Genomic DNA, 17,321 nt, shown 5'->3' on the forward strand with positions numbered 1-17,321 from the left:
CATACTGAACCTGTTCAAGAATGTATTAAGTTCATTGGCACTGTCCGGACTTCCATCTGTCTGATTATCCTTCTGCTTGAAACCTGCTTGATCTTCTTCATCCCCAACCACACATCTCCCATATTGGGCTGCTGGAGTTTGCCAATTCCTGTATGCTTCCTTGCTTTCTTTTATCATGACTCTAAGTTGCTTACTGTATGTATACTACTCATTAGTTCACCGTCTACCTTCTTAAAGGCGTATTTTTTCTTGCTGAACAGCTGCTTCAGGTCACTTGTGATTCATGGTTTATTATTTAGAAAGCATTTCCCTATTCTAGTAGAGATGATGTTATCTACACAGAAGTTTATGTACTCAGTCATTGCATCGATGTCCTCTACATGTGGCTGACACAGTGCATCCCAGTCTGTAGCCTCAATACAACCTTGCAGGGCTTCTACAGCTTCCTGTGACCGTCTTCTTGCTGTTCTTTTTAATGCAGGCTGTCTCTTATGTAGTGGTTTATACTTTGAGCAGAGAAAAAACAAGATTGTGATCTGATTTCCAAAGAGGAGGTCTTACTTCAGAGATGTATGAGTCCTTGATATTTACATAAAACAAGTCCATGGTTTTGTTTTCTCTGGTACAGCAGTTGACAAACGGGTGGAACATTGGCAATGAGAAGAGAATTAGGTGTGATTAAAATCACAAGTTATTGCCACAAATACATTTGGCTATTATGTCTGTAGCTTAGCAACAACAGTGGTGACAGTAACCCTCGCCGAACGCAAAACTAGTGAAAAGGAGTCAGAAAAGATGAGGAGGGGGAAAATGTCAGTGGCCTCCACCTGTAAAACCATTCCTGTTTTGATAATCATCTCGTTATTGCCCCTGTAGTGCACCTGTTGTTAAGTTCATTAACACCAAAGCAGCTGAAACTGATTAACAAAACCCCTCTGCTACCTACCTGACCAAATCAATATCCCAGAAGTTTAATTCACTTGATGCTATACTCTGATTACAAAGTGTTCCTTTAATTTTTTTTGAAAAGTGTATATTGCACACTTAAGGCAAAAACCTCATCCAACATTTTTTACCCCATATTAAAAAGCATGATTGTGAGAACTCATTGAATTGAATTTAAATTGAAATTTAATTTTTTCCACCTTAATAAAGCCAAAACGTTAGAGTTTTTAATATCTAATCAACTCTTATGGTGCTCCCTTAAATCAGCAAACATCCTTTCAAATGCTCCTTAACCATTTCCAGATCTACTGAAGAAATACCTGAAAAATATACTGTATCATTGAAAATAATAACAAACCTCAGGCAGTGTGGCCTTGACCAGCAAATCACCTACTGCAAAGATTCTCTGTTAATATTCTGAGGTGAATAATCAAGGTCAAGAAAGTAAAAATCATGCCTAGCTTTTCCTTTTTCTGTTCACTTAACTATGTGATTAGCCCCCAGTCTGTGTTATAATGCTGGAAATACAAGTGGTGGAAATTATCTCTGTAAAAGGTTTTTACTTTCTGGACCTTGATTATCCACCCTTGCTAATGTTGATGTAAAATACAGTCCTCATCCATTAAAAGGTTTCCAGGAATACAAAGGGAGGTACATAAAATATGTTATAATTTGAATAAACATCAGGAAAAACTTTACATGCTTGACTTTGTAACAATCCAAAACACAAGAGACTAATTACAAGGCCTTACTCTCTGCACTATTAATCAAACGCCCTACTGTTTTCAATGCTTAGCACATAATCACACAGTGAAAGCTTTTAGTCTAAAAACATATTTTTTTTACTAGTGTGCCCATGCTTTTTCACTCATGCTATACCAACATTGTAAAAGACTAAAAAAGCAGTTGCTATTTGCATTTTGTACTAACAAAAGCACACAAAGATCAGAATAATAGCATATTTAAAGAGCCAGAAACAAATATGTATAGGAAACCTAAATTAGTTGTTAGCAGTTTGTCTTTTTTTAGAAATAAAAAGCAGCGATGTTTGTAGGTTCTTTTTGGCCAGAGACAAACAGATGAAAAAAAAAAAAAAACGAAGAAAAAAAAAAAAAAAAAAGTTTAGTGCCAAGCAGGATTGTTTGCTTCTCTGTATGAGTCAACAAGGAAGAAAAAAAGACGTAATATTTTGGGGCCATGTGCACAAAACCATCTGCGCACAATCATTGACACAAGCACACATGCACAGAACATTTTCATATCTGATCTGAAAGATCTAAATTTGGGTCATGGCCTTCCCTGCTGCCATGGAAACCAGTTCAAATACTCTGCAGTAATTTGTGTACTTTTGAATAAATAGGAACATTTTATGAAATTGGTTTCTGTATATGAGAGATGGGATATTAAATCAACTCATTAAGAGAATTTGATTTTTTACCATTTAGCTTCCCTAAGTCTAGTTCCCTTTGTGGTTCGCAAAAGAAGAAAAAAAAAAAGATGCAATCACATACACAACAGGAAAATGAGAAATCAACACTGTGCACTGCTGTATCTAATTGAATGGTGTATAGTGTGAAATATAAATAGGCTTTTTAAACAGAAGTCTTTCTGCAGAGAAGGAGACTGGATTTTGCAGTGAGCAGTCTTAGATAAATTGCCATACGAGTTTAAGCACAGAAGCAGAATGGGGAATGTGAGGGTACAATATGGAGAGAAGAATGAAATGAATGTGATGGAAGAGGCACAAAGAGCAATTAGATAACAATATAATGTGAAAAAGAATGAACTTTGTGATTGTGGATTAATAGATTTTTCACAGAACATTAGCTAAACTGAATATGGTCAAAATGCAGGTTTGTCAGATGAAAGCCATTCACTGAGTAGTGCCAGTCACATGAATGTGAAGTGGAGGACAAAGGGATTCAAGAAATATTAAACAAAGAAGATGAGAGCATATTATCTCATTAAAATATTGCTGTAGAATTATTACAGATATTAGTATTAATTGAAATACAACCATCTTTTAAAACTTATAGTGTCCATTCAAGCTCCTTAGCATCGTATGAGCTTAAATGGCTCAGGGTCAATTAGCCTCTTTGCGCCATTGCCCTAACCTATTTCTGTTTTACACAATTAAGCAAACAATTCTGCATCTATGTTCCTAACAACGGCACAACACAACATTCTTAATGTTATAGTAGAGCCCTAAACCTTTCAAGGCAAGCACTCTGCTGCTGTACAGTATGGCCATTTCTCTATATGTGAACTTGTGCATTCTCATGTGCTCGTGTACTCGTGAAACGCAATCAGCCTCAGCCATGGTAATGTTTCAATTCACAAGAACAGCAGACCGAGAACAGACAACGTCCCCGGATCTTTTTCTCGCCTCTCCCTATTTAGCAAGTATGCATCAGAGCAGTCTTGTTCATTCTTAAGATTGACAGTTGTCCCAGAATGTTCTGCGACAGCTGCGGCTTTCAATGGAGAGCTCACAGAGCTCAGAGTATTAAGTGAAAAGTTCTCTTTTCTGTTGCTACTGTTCAATAAAAGTACGTTTTAAGATCATTTGAGGTGAGAACAGTACACTTTTAGGCATCACTATATGGCCCATTAACCGATTTAATGCATAATTGAAATTTTTTTTTACGAAATTGAGAGGACCGCAGCAACAAGTGGAGCTCCGATAGTGACGGTAGCCATAGCTGTGTGTGAAGGACTGCTGGCTATGATGGCGATATTTTTGTTTTATTTGGTAAAATGCGCATTTGATTTGTGTTTATCTGACTTCTGTTAATTATTATTCACCCACTAAATGGAAAAAAGTTAGAATTTATTATTATCAAGAAACTATTAATAACAGGAAGAGAAATGTCGCTTCAGACGAGTCGAGCGTGTGGTGACGTCACGAGTATGCTTCTGTTCCAATTGACCCATATTAATGCTCTGTTCTCCCATTCTCCCCAAGTCCATACTATGTTCTTCTCAAGAACATAGTTGGGGGGGGCAACGAGTCCATACTTGCGTTCTTGTGAATTGAGAAACGGCCTATGTCTGGCACAAAAATGTTAGTAGGTTGCAAGATGGGACCTCTATGGGTCAAATCAGTTTATCAAGATCTTCCCAGAGAAGATCCATTGCATGTTAACCATTTTAAGTCAAAATCTTGAACTCTCTGTTGTGCTTCTTGAACTATTTCTGAATCCTTTTTTTTTGCTTTATCATAAGGCACTTTATGCTGATGAAGGCAAGAGGCGTGCTTAAGTGTGATTTGTTATAAGGGGTAGGTACTTAAACACCAAAGTAACGTTTAAATTAACAAGCGATGTATGAATGAACTGTCTCTAGTTCATCACTATTACTTTCTTCAAACAGTTTTGAAAGATGTTGTCTACTGTGAACAGGGAACACCCAAAAACAGCTGCAATTTAGGAGTTAATCAGACCTACATTAATCATTTAGCCATCACAATTAGGCTCCATTTAAACTTGCTTAAAATCCTTGTGCCACAAATGTGATCTTGTTTAAACACAAACTTTGAAGATAAGATTCTAAAGATCCTCCCAATATACACCACTCCCTATCTGTGAAACAGAGAAAAGGGTGTTACCGCTCAGTGAACATTTTATGCATCATATCAGATACTTACTCAGACAGCTGTATCTAACTAAGTGTGACAGATAAGGAGCCCTGATTGAAGTAAGACAGCTTTAAGTGATGTCCTGCTGGGGAAACATAATTCATTGAAATTACAAGTTGTTACTTACAAAGCCCTCAATAATCAAACTCCATCATATATCAAAGATCTCATTTTTTCTTATGTTCCAAGAGCACTTCACTCCCAGACTGCAGGAATGGGAGACAGATCTTTCAGTTTTTTAGACTGCTCTGAATCTAACTTTCAGTTTAATCTGTGAGGCTCAGGCCTTGTCTAATTGTAAGACTAGGTTTAAAACGTTCCTTTTTTTCAAAGCTTAAACTTAAAGGGGCTTGGGTTGTTTTAAGGATTAGGCTACTGTAGGACATAAAGAGTGCTTTCCTTAATTCTGCTACATTCTACTTTATTTGCTATTTGTTTATTCTATTTTACATTATTTGTAGCCTTAACTTTTAATTGTTCCCTAAAAGTGTGTAAAATTCCAACTCCTAGTCCCAAAGCCTAGTTAAGATATTATCAGTTAGTTTTTTTTTTTATTTTGTTTTGCACATTAAAATACTATTATCCTAATTTACAACAAGCTACAAAGTATTTTAACTGTAGAACTGGGGTGCTCAAGTCCAGTCCTTAAGAGCTACCATCCCGTAACTTGCTGAGCATCTCTTCTCTAACGCGCCTAAATCTAAAGGCATTTAGCTCAGCAGAGGCATGGCAATGAGCTACTAATTGGATTCAGGTGTGTTAAAAATGGGGTGCATCAAAAAGTTGCAGGATAGGTTATTGCGTGTTTTCTTCCTGCGAGCATGACCTGTGTGCATGTGAGAGGAGTGACAGGAGGTATTTTTCTAAGTTGCTTGTGGAGAAATGTCCTGAGTCGTGAGTAGCGAGGAAACAGGAAGTGATTCTTGTGGGACGGACGAGGGGAATAGTGAAAATGGAGAAGATTGGAATAACGTGGAAAAGCAGAGCCCAATTGACCGGGAGTCCAGCACAGAACAATCAAATGATGAAAAATCTAGAAATTCCATGGAAAAACGAAATGATTACAAAGTAATATTATACTAGTAAATCGGAGAGACTCTTTTGCTATTGGAACCGGGGGCAGTTAATAAAAACGATAAACAAACTTGTAGGAGAATTCCGAAGTGCTAAAATACTGTAGAGCGGAGATTTGTTAATCAAGTGCAGAGAAAGAGCTCAACAAGGCAAAGCAATACGGATTAACAAGATTGAAAGAAAAAGATTTCAGTGCAGCTTGGTGGATAACAAAAGGATTAGCAGGGGAGTCATTGCAGGATCCTCTTAAGGAAACTGACAAAGAAATTCTTTAAAATATAAGTGGTGCAAAAGTAACAGTAACAGGTGAAATAGTTAAAAACAACAAGAAATGGAGAAAGGTGTGATAGCCTATCTATGTTAATCAAATTCGAAGAGGAGTATTTACCAAGTAAGGTTTTCATTGGTTACTGTGTCTGAGCTACAGTGGGTAAACATGTGAAAACGTGTCCTGTAGACCACGAATATGGAAAATGTGGGAAAGAAGTAAAAATGATATACTGTAACTGTGGGGGAGAACATACTGTTGCATATCATAGATGTGAAGCGAGAAAAATATCTGAAGAGATCAGAAAAGTGAAATTTAAGCTCGGATTATTTTATGCCGAAAATGCAAAAAGAATCTCATCCCAGTCAGACCAAAAACAACAGTGGCACAAATGACAAGTGCAAAACCTTTGGAAAAGTGCCCCAACATTGCTGAAGACTCGTCAATTGTAAAAAATGAGGGATTTTATACTTCTCATGGTGGAAGTTATCAATTGTAGTGCTCAGACGACAAAGACAACCGAAAAAATCGAAATGATAGTGGAAATTGCAGAAAAGTACCTTGAAGTGAGAGATTTGAACTGGGAAATGATGGGAAAACGAGTAGGTCAATTAGAAAGTGACCATAACTTAAAGATAAATTAGATATTATGAGGTTGAATTCGATTAAGTATTTAATATTTATTATGTTGGGTTAAATTAAACAGTTTGGAAAACTATTATTTAATTATTTATTTTTCTTTTCCTTTTTTTTTGGTGGGGGGGGGGTCTTGTTTTCTATTTCATTGTTTCATTCCTTATCAGTTGTGGCAGTAATGCACTTTATCAAGCTTGCCAACCGCCAGAAAGCACTACAAGAAGAAGAAGTTGCAGGATAGTAGCTTTTCATGACTGCATTTAAGCACCCCTGCTGTTGAACATCAACCAAAATGATCTTAATAGCGTTTTTTCCCCCCGTTTTTCAAGCAGTGCAGTTTGTTTGTCCATCTTGTTGCTGAAATGTTGTGAAAGCTGCCAATCTAACTGCAGCTACCCATTCACTGTGCTTCCTAATTTTTGTCCATTCACCAATATCACTTAATAGTGATCAAGGATTTGTGTTTGCAAAAGTCTGCTTCTGATTAACTCATATCCCAGGACAAGTGTTGACAGTACTCTGCACTGTTCTTTTATTCTTTGTTTCTATTACCAATACATATAAAATCCCCAAAATGTAGCAAATTTCTGGGAAATTGTCCCCACCAGGTAACAATCACATGCAGCACATTGTAAAATACTACTCGCAGTTTAATATATTTTGTCATATTAATTTTTTCCAACTGTTTTGAAAGTGACAGTGCACTCTAGCAATTGGGTGGCAGAGGGTAGCTAGTATTTATATTTACAACAGTACTTTTCTCTAAAGGTCCTGAGGGGGGATTTTACTCCAACATTATTCATTGCTGCTTTAAATAACATTAGTAATGGCATCATTGACACCAGTGAACACAAAGTCATTTCAAAGGCAGAGCTTTTCAGGCTTTGAAAAGCATTATCAAAGAGACGGCCATCGAGTTGTTTATCAGGATGCAATAAGAGTGAGTTACAAAGATGGGAAATCTTAAATCAAAAATACTGTCTGTCCACTGATAAAGCCATATTAAAAAAAACAACAAAAAACTAGAAGAAAAAGAAACAAGGAGGAAACACCCAGGAGTGGGTTACAAAAGATGCATAAATCCCATGGAGGCTAAGTGCTGAGATTAGGATTATGTGTATCTAATCCACAAAATGTGGTGCAGCTAAATGAATGTGAACTGAGGTATCATAGAGAAAATGACCACAACAAACAAAAAACAATACACAGGGTAACTGACTAAACAGCAATGAAGCAAAAGAAAAACTTAAAACAGTTCTAAAATTCACATATCAGCAGAAACACCTTTCCAAGCAATTCTACATTGTGGCAGTAACTTATTGTGGTGTCTTCCTAAAACAATATTATCAAAGCCAGCCTGCTGTGTTTGAGCTGCAGAGGAACAGCAAAAGACAAAATCTGAGATTTTAACCAAGATTTTGCTTGACACTACTTAATTAAGGAAATAATGCACTTTACTTGCAAAATAAGTTGTGTTTAAAAGCTAGCCTGTTTTTGCAGTCCAAGTTTAAAATTAATCATTTAGGATTACAAATATGTTTGCCCAATAAATAAATATATAGCTTTACAGCACCATTTGCAAAGTCTCAGTCTGGTTTCATAACTTTAGCTTGGCCTTTTTCGTCACGAAATTGTTTCAGATAAAACAATGTCTAACATTAAAAGGAATCTAAACCAAATTTTTACATTAGTGTCAATGAATTTTGACCCAGTGGTCACTGCGGGATGTCCAGGCAGGTGCAGCCTAATTCAGGTCAAGCCACAGTAACTTAATATCTTAATTGGATTTAAGTCCAGACGTCTTCTTTTTTTTTTTTTGCTGGTCTTGGATCTTTGTTCTATTGTGTAATCCAATTGTTGATGAGCCTGAGGTCATGAACTGATGAGAAAAAAATCCCCTTCATGACTTTTTAACAACAGAGCAAAATTAGTTATTTCAGAAGCTTAAAAAAAATGCACAGGTCTTAGCACAGCAAAGCAGACCTAGTTACTATATCACGCTACCATCTTAAGTTCTGGTATTATTAGTCTTTTTTTGAAATGTTAAGTTAGTCTTTTGTCAGATGTAACAGTGTTCACCTTAAAAATTCCACTTTTGTCTCAAAGGTCCACAAACTTTTACCTATAGCCATTAGGATCATGTTGAGGATATGTTTTTGGTCCTTTTTCTTTTTTTTTTTCTTTTTTTTTTTTTACCAGATTAATAGACCAAATTTTCAGGATAACAGGGAAAGAGTTTATGTATTTTGACATTACATTCCTGTCCATCCTTGGACATGTATTTGAGTTTACTCCAACAGTCAAGAAATGCAGGCAAAATTAAGACACACCTAAAGAATTGACGCATATGAGTTATTTTACATGATTCCTCAGGCCAATATACAGTGCTTGACACTAGCAATGCTAGGAGCAAGGCTCCTCTCTTGAAATACCACCTATGTAAGTTGGGCTTTCTATCTGTAAATGTAAAGATTTCAACATTACTTGCTATGCATTCATTAAAAAAAAAAGTAGATCTTTTTGCTTCCAGAAAAGTTTACTTAAAAAACTAAATTATAGGCACAATCTAGGTCAAAGATCGGGGGCCCATATCCTATTTTGTCCTGGGCCCAGTCAAGACTGTCAGCTGACCTGGTCACAATCAATAGCATAACATTCTGTGTTGCCCATATATTTACTGTTAAGGAGTTAAGGATCTCTCGGTCTGCTGCATAGCAAACACATTATTTGGCCAAAGACCAGAGATAAGCAACCTTCTTATAGCAACAACACAAAAAATAGAAATGCTTGGATGTAAAACAAAACTAATGTGATAGCAAGAGTTAAAAGTGGAACTTCTCAGTGTGCAAATAAATAATAAATATGCCTAGTATGCAAATAAATTTGGACCTAGGGTCACATAGAGGCAGAATAAATTACAGTGACATGTGCAAGACTAAATGTCTATACATGTCAAGCTATTCAACGTCACAGATTGCAAAGGCATTTCAATTTCAAAAATCAGCATTGTTAATTGTGCTCATTAGCCTCCATTCGTTTCACAACTCACATCACTAATTAAATGCCCCTCAACATTTCATTAGCTTTGTCAAATTATCATCATTTTCAACAAGTACCACAATTAGGAAGGATCTGAGGGACACTTGTGGTCAAGTATCTGGCAGGGGTTGAACTACATCTGCATAGTGCATTTTGTTAAACTGTCACATAAGATAGAAAATTATTTCTTTCTAAGTTTTCCAGGAGGAATCAATTAGGATCAAACTGCTTTTAAGGGACACAAGCGACCTAAAGGTATCTTGGTGTCAATAACAACATCAATGATGAGCATAATGATTGTTAATATGTCTTTCCTCTTGCATAGGTATTTATTCCCAATTACTACAATTTTTAGAGATTTTGTCATCCTGTAGCTGCAAATATCTATGTATTTCTTTAAAGATGTTTACGTAACAGAGCATGTCAGTCTATCACATTTGGGAATGGAAAGCAAAATAATAAATGGTTTCAACATTTCTTACAAATCTAAAATCTATGGCACAGATCTGTACTTATTTCCTCTTACTCCGATAACTCAACAAAATATCTGGTACATCCAACTGCCCTTAGAATTCACATAATTATGAAATGGAGTCAATAGGTGTGTAATTTACTCTTCTATGAATAAAAAGCAATACAAGGACCAAATTAAATAGTTAGAAGATAGAAATTGGCCAAAGTGAATGCAAGGTGCATTAAGCTGAATATCAAATCATTAAATGGCCCTCATGATAACAGGTCAAGAGCGCCTTATGTTGGAGTAGCAGACTAACTTCCTCTCAGCTTTTTGCAGTCACTGAAAAGAAAAAGTGAGACTAATTTACATGGTGGTGATATATGAAAAATTGTCAAACCATAGTTGCCTGTACACAGATGTGCTATGGACACCTACTAGTGACAAGATAAAAGGGGCTGAGAAGGGGAAGCAGCGAGAATGACAGCGATGGAACACTGGCTTGAGAGTGAGGCAGCAGGAACACATGCACATTCTTCCTCTCCCCAAAAGCAGCTAGACCTGGACAGACCACCTATAGTGCAGAGGGGGAACTGTGCCAGCACTTGAGAGTAGTGTTACATCCAATACTCGAGTTGAGGGGGGATGAGGGGGTGTGGAATCCTCCTTCTTAAAAAAAAAATCTTAAAAATCACCCCCCTTCTTTAATGACCATCCTCCCATACCATCCCCTGTGACATTTTATGACTGAATGTGTAAAATTCCTACTATATCTTAACAGTAATGGCAATAATTTTGCTCTTTCAACATTTGGTGGGCTGGAGGCTTACGAGTAACCTAAACTAAATTAATAAAATCAAAGAAGTGGCCTACCATGACTATGAGGCTGATCCCAGTGGGAAATTTGTCCTCTGCATTTGTCCCAAATATGTAGGGGCAGTGACAGCCATGCTAAACCAGGGACTGAATGCAGTATATATTTCATATTGCTTTAGGTTAATAGACTATATTAATTAGGCTATTTATCCTTACGAAAAAAATAAATAAATAAATCCACCATCACCCTTCTCTTTTTTTATTATAACTAGACTACTGGTTACATCACACATTGTAGCCAGCGATTGAGGCTTGTAGTTATTATGCTGCTGGCTAGTGAACCCTTAAAAGTATGCTATTGACAAATCACTACTACCATAACTAGTGGTGTGGGTGAAGAGGTGGCTCCCATTGGTGTCTCCCATAGTGACAATGGAAGACTATCACCAGACACAGTTTTGAACAGTATCTTAGTAATTCTTAGTCATGTTTTACTTAAGATTCTAAAGCAAAACATGGAACTAAAGCTCCTATACTTTACTGTCTAAAGCAAATATCTTTTCGCTTTAGAAGAAATAAATATGTTTTTTTTTTTCTTGAATGGTGCTGTTTATGGTGGCTGCATGTTGTGGTAGTTCAGATCGCTTGATTCTGATATTCTTTTATAAGGGAACTTTAGTTCCTCAATTTTTTGATTGTTTTCTGACCTCTGGTGTTTGATGCAGTTCTGCTGAAAGGACTTTTGCCAGTATTTTTTTTTTGTTTGTTTTTTGGACATTTGCTACGATGCATTAACATAGTGTTGTGGCCATTTATACAAAATTTTTGTAATTTGTTATTTCTACCAATTTAGTCATTGTCTTTTGGTATATAAGATATATTTAAGTTAATTTAAAACCAAAATGTGTTATTTATTTTTTACATTTGGAATTGTTTGGAGTAAGTTCTTAATTGTTAGACCCTCCCATTAATTTGAGTGATTAAGAGCACACCAGGTGTTGGAGGATGGTTTGGTAAATGATGATTTTTTTTGACCACTTTTTTGTGAGCGTAAAACAAAAAATTTCGTTTCTACTAAGTTCCAAGACATTTGAAGTAGTTTTTAAAAAAATATTTTTTATTTTTGCTTTTACAATTAGTCAAGCTTAATTTTGGTATTTTATTTTTGTTGGAACAGAAGGCTGGGACATATAGCAATGATAAAGGGTAGGCTTTTCACACCCAGGAGAAGCTCATTAACATCTTTAAGGCTGAAAAAATGCCTCTCAACTTCTTGAGGAAGTACAAGCTGAGTTGAAAAGAAGGGGCCGAGGATGCAGGAACAAGGAAGATGAGCAGGAAATATTACCCATGTTTTATATTACTTTATGGGATCATGGGCAATTTTATTTAAAGGTTCTTTTTAATAACAAAAAAAAAAAAAAAACTGAAAATACAGCAAATGAAAATGCTAACTTTCCTTTTGTAAAATGTAAGTGTGGATTGTGCTGGAACTCTTGCAGCATTAAGGATAGACCTCAATCCAATGATGCTCTGCAATAATATATTTGCTGTTCATCTGAAGTTCTATTAATCTAATTTCAAGAAATGCTGAACTGCAGATTGAATTTTTTATTCTGCTGTATAAACCTTTTCCAGTTTTCCATAAATGCAGGTAACCTGCCTTACCAGATGGTTTGATATGCAGATGCTCTGAAGCTGATGAGAAAGTAGCAGGGTTTCAAAAAGCATTTGGCAGAACATGAAATGAACCATCTGTTCATCACCAGTTTGCCCAGGAGAGCCTTAACAGTAAAACTTAGAATTTAGCAGTAGAACTCGGTCAAACTTCTTGTTAAACCCGCCAGGACAGAAACAAAAGATTACTATATGTATATATATTTATGTCAATTTTGTAAAAAAGCTAAATACATTAAGTAAATAGCAATCAAGGTTTTGATTAATTTCCTTCACAGTAACGTCAACAACAAAAGGATATTATCAGATAAAAGCAATCTAGGAGGATAGACGGGAGCATATGCTGGATATTTCTATGTTAATCTCGGAATGTCAGTGAGGTTTATTGTGATAAGCATTTGTTTGCTATTTTCTGAAAAATCACTTTTTTTGAGATATAATTTTTTGTAATCGATATTTTGTGTTAATCTGATAAGAAAAGCAACTTTTATTTAGTCTTTTAAGAAAAATGCAACTGTGGTACATATTTATCCCATCCTTTTTTGTTAGTCCTGCTTAATAATTAGAGTGTTATTACCTTCTGACTAAACTACCGGTGCAATGATACAAAGAAACAATTCTTGTTGTTGGAAATTTCAACCATTTAACTTTTTCCTTAGATATGGATAAGTTTATGAATTAGAATTTGATGAAACACAATAAACACTAAATATTCTGAAGTTGTTTCATACATCCTGAATAGTACTTTTACTCATTGTCTTCCACACTTTGAGTCCAGGTGGTGGGGGTTGCAGTTTCACCAGACTCCCAGACCTCTCCCCAGGTACGACAAGCTCTGCTATGTGAAAGCGGCTCTACTCTGAGCTTCTCCCGGAAGGTCGCTCTCCTCCACCTCTATCTCTAAGCCATTGCCCAGCCACCCTGCAGAGAGAGCTCCTTTGTTCTTTCAGTCATGATCAAGATTTCATGACCATAGGTGAGGGTAGGAACATAGACTGACCATTACATCAAGACCTTTGCCTTATACCTGATCTCTTTTCTCACAGCAAGAAACCCGAGCAGCATCCACCCTATTGTGGCAGTCACACTAATTTTATCTTTTATCTCCCGCGCCGAAGGGGGCAGGGCCCATTTTTGAGCTAAAAGGTCAAACCAGTGAAATGATTACCAGCCTACCTGGTTTTACCCAGTCATGGTAACAAATAAAATAGATGCAGAACCCCATGAAAAACCACAAAAGCTTTCATGTTCTTGTTGTTACTCTTTCAAAGACCAAATCATGGATTCTGATAAAGCAGATATAGCAGCAGCTATGCGTACATCCTCCTGTGCTGCCATGTTTTTTTTTTGTTTTGGTTGTGTGCTCATCACCTCTTGGTTTTGTCACAGTTGTATTTCCTGCCCTAAATTATCATACAGAACATGATTGGCTGACCTGTTTTAAATTCAGCAGCAATACCTGTGGCTTTAGGCCAGATATGGCAGGGGGAGTGTTGGCATAGAGCAGTGCGCTTGGGCTCTGGGAAGTGTCCAAGTAACCGGTTTTCCCCACAGTCTGCACTCTTGGTTTCTGAGCAAGATCCTTAACCCCACATTGCTCCCTGGGCACCGCAAAGTGGCAGCCCACTACTCCCCAAGGGGATGGATTAAATACAGACTACTACAGACGTAAATTTCTCCAGTGTGAAGACAATAAAGTTCAAAGTCCAAAATAATTAAACAGGTTTACACAAAAATGTCAACTCTTTTCACAATAATGTATTAGTGTATATTCTATTTCTGTCATCTTCTTGTAGTAAAACTAATACAAGAAGATGACAGTTAAAAAAAAATGTTGAAGATTTGGCAAGTTTTGAAACCTGAAATGCAAATAGCAAAATCACTGTGCACATTGTTTTTCTAAGTCTTTTTGTTTTTCAGAATTTGAGATTACATTGTGGACAAGTAGATGTCTTTTTTCATTAAGGAAGAAAGTCAGCAAGAAAAGATGAAAATAAATTAGATAAAAAAACAACCATTTTTACCTTTAGAAAACAGTTACTGAAAATCAAAAGTCAAATCAAATCAAAATCCTTGCTTGCTGTTTATAACCCAACTTTAGATTTAATTTGAATTTTTGGTAAAAAGTTTTTACAGATAACCTCGCTGTACCTGTTAAATGTGATGCAACAATCAGCAGCAACTGCTCCTAGAAACAGCTAGTTTCTACAGTAATTAAATCCAACCATCAACATTTGAGAAGCTCAGTAATAAAGAGTTAATTTTTCCTTTTTAGGGCTCTGGTCACAAAGCGATTTAGGTATTTTCCTCTGTAACACAAATCAGATCTAAGTGACACTGTTGGTACAGGCCTAATGAGTTAATCAGTGTAGGCTGAATGCCAAGCATCATCTAGTGCTGTTTAACAAAACCTGCCGAGAGAAGGCAAAGATGTGATACGCAGACTGAGATCTTTGTTAAAGGGTCAAACAAAGACGTGTGTTTGAATAGCTTAGCAGAAATGAGCTGACATCAGTTTCCTTGGTTGGCTCTTTTTTTAGAAGCAATTTCAAGTTTCTCTTCAAGAAACACACACATTACTTATTTTATTTTTTGTATAATTTGGAGCTCAAATGTATAGGAAAGTTGGAGTGCCCTAATGGGTATAATGTAATATTTAGGATTGTTAAGTAAAATATTAAATTATACTGTTGATTCCTCAGAATTTAAATGAGTAGAACATGTGAAAGGAAAAAGGATTGTTGAGCCTTAAATCTTTTTATGATTTCTTATCTTTGATCTAAAAAATATCTTCCAGATATTATCTATATACTTGAATGATGTATGTTAACCTCTCTTTTGAAAGGTAAACTGCATCTCAACCAAATGCTGGTTATACAGACCAAAAGGCTTCAGGCTTAATTTTTGAAGTACATAATGTATCATAAATGCAAAAGTATGTGGTCACACTGACAAATTAATTAAATGATATTCTAATCACTTTAATGGCTTAGGGTAAAGAAACACAGTCAGGATCTCAACCTGGTACAACATTTAATTAAATTAAAGAATAAGATGTAATCAAAAGTTTCCTTGCACATAAAAGTAGACAGGTAAATACTGACAGTATTGTTTTCAGGAAAACTTTTTAGTTTTATAGCAAGAACTTTGGTTTTAAACATTCAACAGAATTAAGATGTAAGCAAGGTTTGATCCCCACAGGTTTTCCTCATTCCTTATTCCTCAGTGCTGATGTGTTAGTCTACCAGTCATCTGGCAAACACAGCCTAACATTGGTAATACCATGCTTGATACAGGCAAAGTGACTTCAATTTGAAAGTTCTTCCCTGACTCTTTCCAAGAGGTCTTGCCTCTGTGGTCTTCTAAATCAAAATATATCCCCTTAAAACATGTAACCAGAAGGCTTCTGAGTATGATGTGACAATGGGGTATAGTAGAATTTAAGAGTTTCAGGTGTTTTCAGTTTATTTTTAGGATACCTAAACATTTAAAATTGTTTTCACTTTCTGTTCTTTTAACACCGGGTAACAGAATTGCAGCTGGCTAGCTCAAGTGGTAAGTCACTTTTCCTGCAAACAGGGAATCTGGGTTTGTATCACAGCCGGGGGAATGAGCTGCCAGTGTGGGTACTTAGGCAAGAACCTTCCCGCCAATGCCTGCTTTGGGGAGTGTTGGTCTAGTGGTTAGGGCATTGCCCTTGACCCCACACTGCTCCCTGGATGCCGCACAAAGGCAGCTCACTGCTCCCAAAGGGGATGGGTTAAATGTGGAGAGTTCAATCCGCTAAATGCAGAGAGTTAATTTTGTTGCTCTTTACTTAAAATTGTAATGACAATAAAAAAAACGTTGGAAAAAGAATTGGTCGCTTATCAAGGCTGTAGCATATCAGAATTGGTTTAAGAATTGAAGAATCATGGTCTTGGAACAAACTCTATTGAAAACTTGCTTGAAAACTGGGCCTCTACTGGTAAACCAAACACATTAAATAAACTCTCATCTAGTATGAAAACCAGTAGTCAAGCATACAAATTGACTACAGTACATATTGAATTAAATGGCTACAAAAAGTGATCATGTGCATTTTCCTGTGTCTCCTGTTTAAGGAGGTAGTATGAGCCTATGATTAGGATTTTGACAAACATGACAAATGGAGAAAAAACTAATACATAGAAAATAAAGAGACATAAAAATATACTTTCAAACGTTACAGAATATCATAACAACATTGTTTGTTTTAAAAAGAAGAAAAAATCACAAGCTCTTTACCGTTGGGGCTTTCTTCATCTATCGCCACGATTGTAGCTGGAGGACCAGAACGTGAGAGTTTACATTCTGAAATGATAGAAAAGTCAAGAAAAGATTAGACTTATACTTTATGATGGTTATTTCTCTTCACATCTACTTTGTTAAGAAAGAGGAAATATAAAACTTTATTGGTAACCATGTGGGTGGTTTTATTTGATAAACACTTAGTATTTATGAGAAAAATGATTTTGGAAAAGCCCTGAAGTGTGTATAAAATGCAGCAAGTACAACAGCAATAAACTGATATAGAAAACTAAAGTATGAGCTTTGCAGATATAGTCTATACTTTATTACCCTCTTTGTTCTTTCCTCAGTAAGAATTCATAGACTGTAAGAATAAAAGCACAAGAATTTTATGACTTAAATGTAATGTAGTGTAAAACAAGGTAAGGTAAGAGAAGAAGGAACAGACAGTAAAAACAGATTAAAGCAGCATTTTTAAGAGACAAGCTTTATCCACTATAACCACC

General features: G+C 36.1%; 1 protein-coding gene across 1 annotated transcript in view; it reads right to left on the minus strand.

Annotated features, from left to right (window-relative positions):
• The window catches only part of LOC107085073 (protocadherin-15-like), a 298,610-nt gene that overhangs the window by 206,283 nt on the left and 75,006 nt on the right, over positions 1-17,321 (minus strand). The window contains exon 4 of the mRNA XM_015375218.1: positions 16,813-16,878. Within this exon, the coding sequence (XP_015230704.1) occupies positions 16,813-16,878 (66 nt within the window). The remainder of the gene's footprint in view (positions 1-16,812; positions 16,879-17,321) is intronic.

This window comes from Cyprinodon variegatus, unplaced genomic scaffold, assembly GCF_000732505.1.
Source record: "Cyprinodon variegatus isolate N-32 unplaced genomic scaffold, C_variegatus-1.0 Scaffold115, whole genome shotgun sequence".
Taxonomy (NCBI): domain Eukaryota; kingdom Metazoa; phylum Chordata; class Actinopteri; order Cyprinodontiformes; family Cyprinodontidae; genus Cyprinodon; species Cyprinodon variegatus.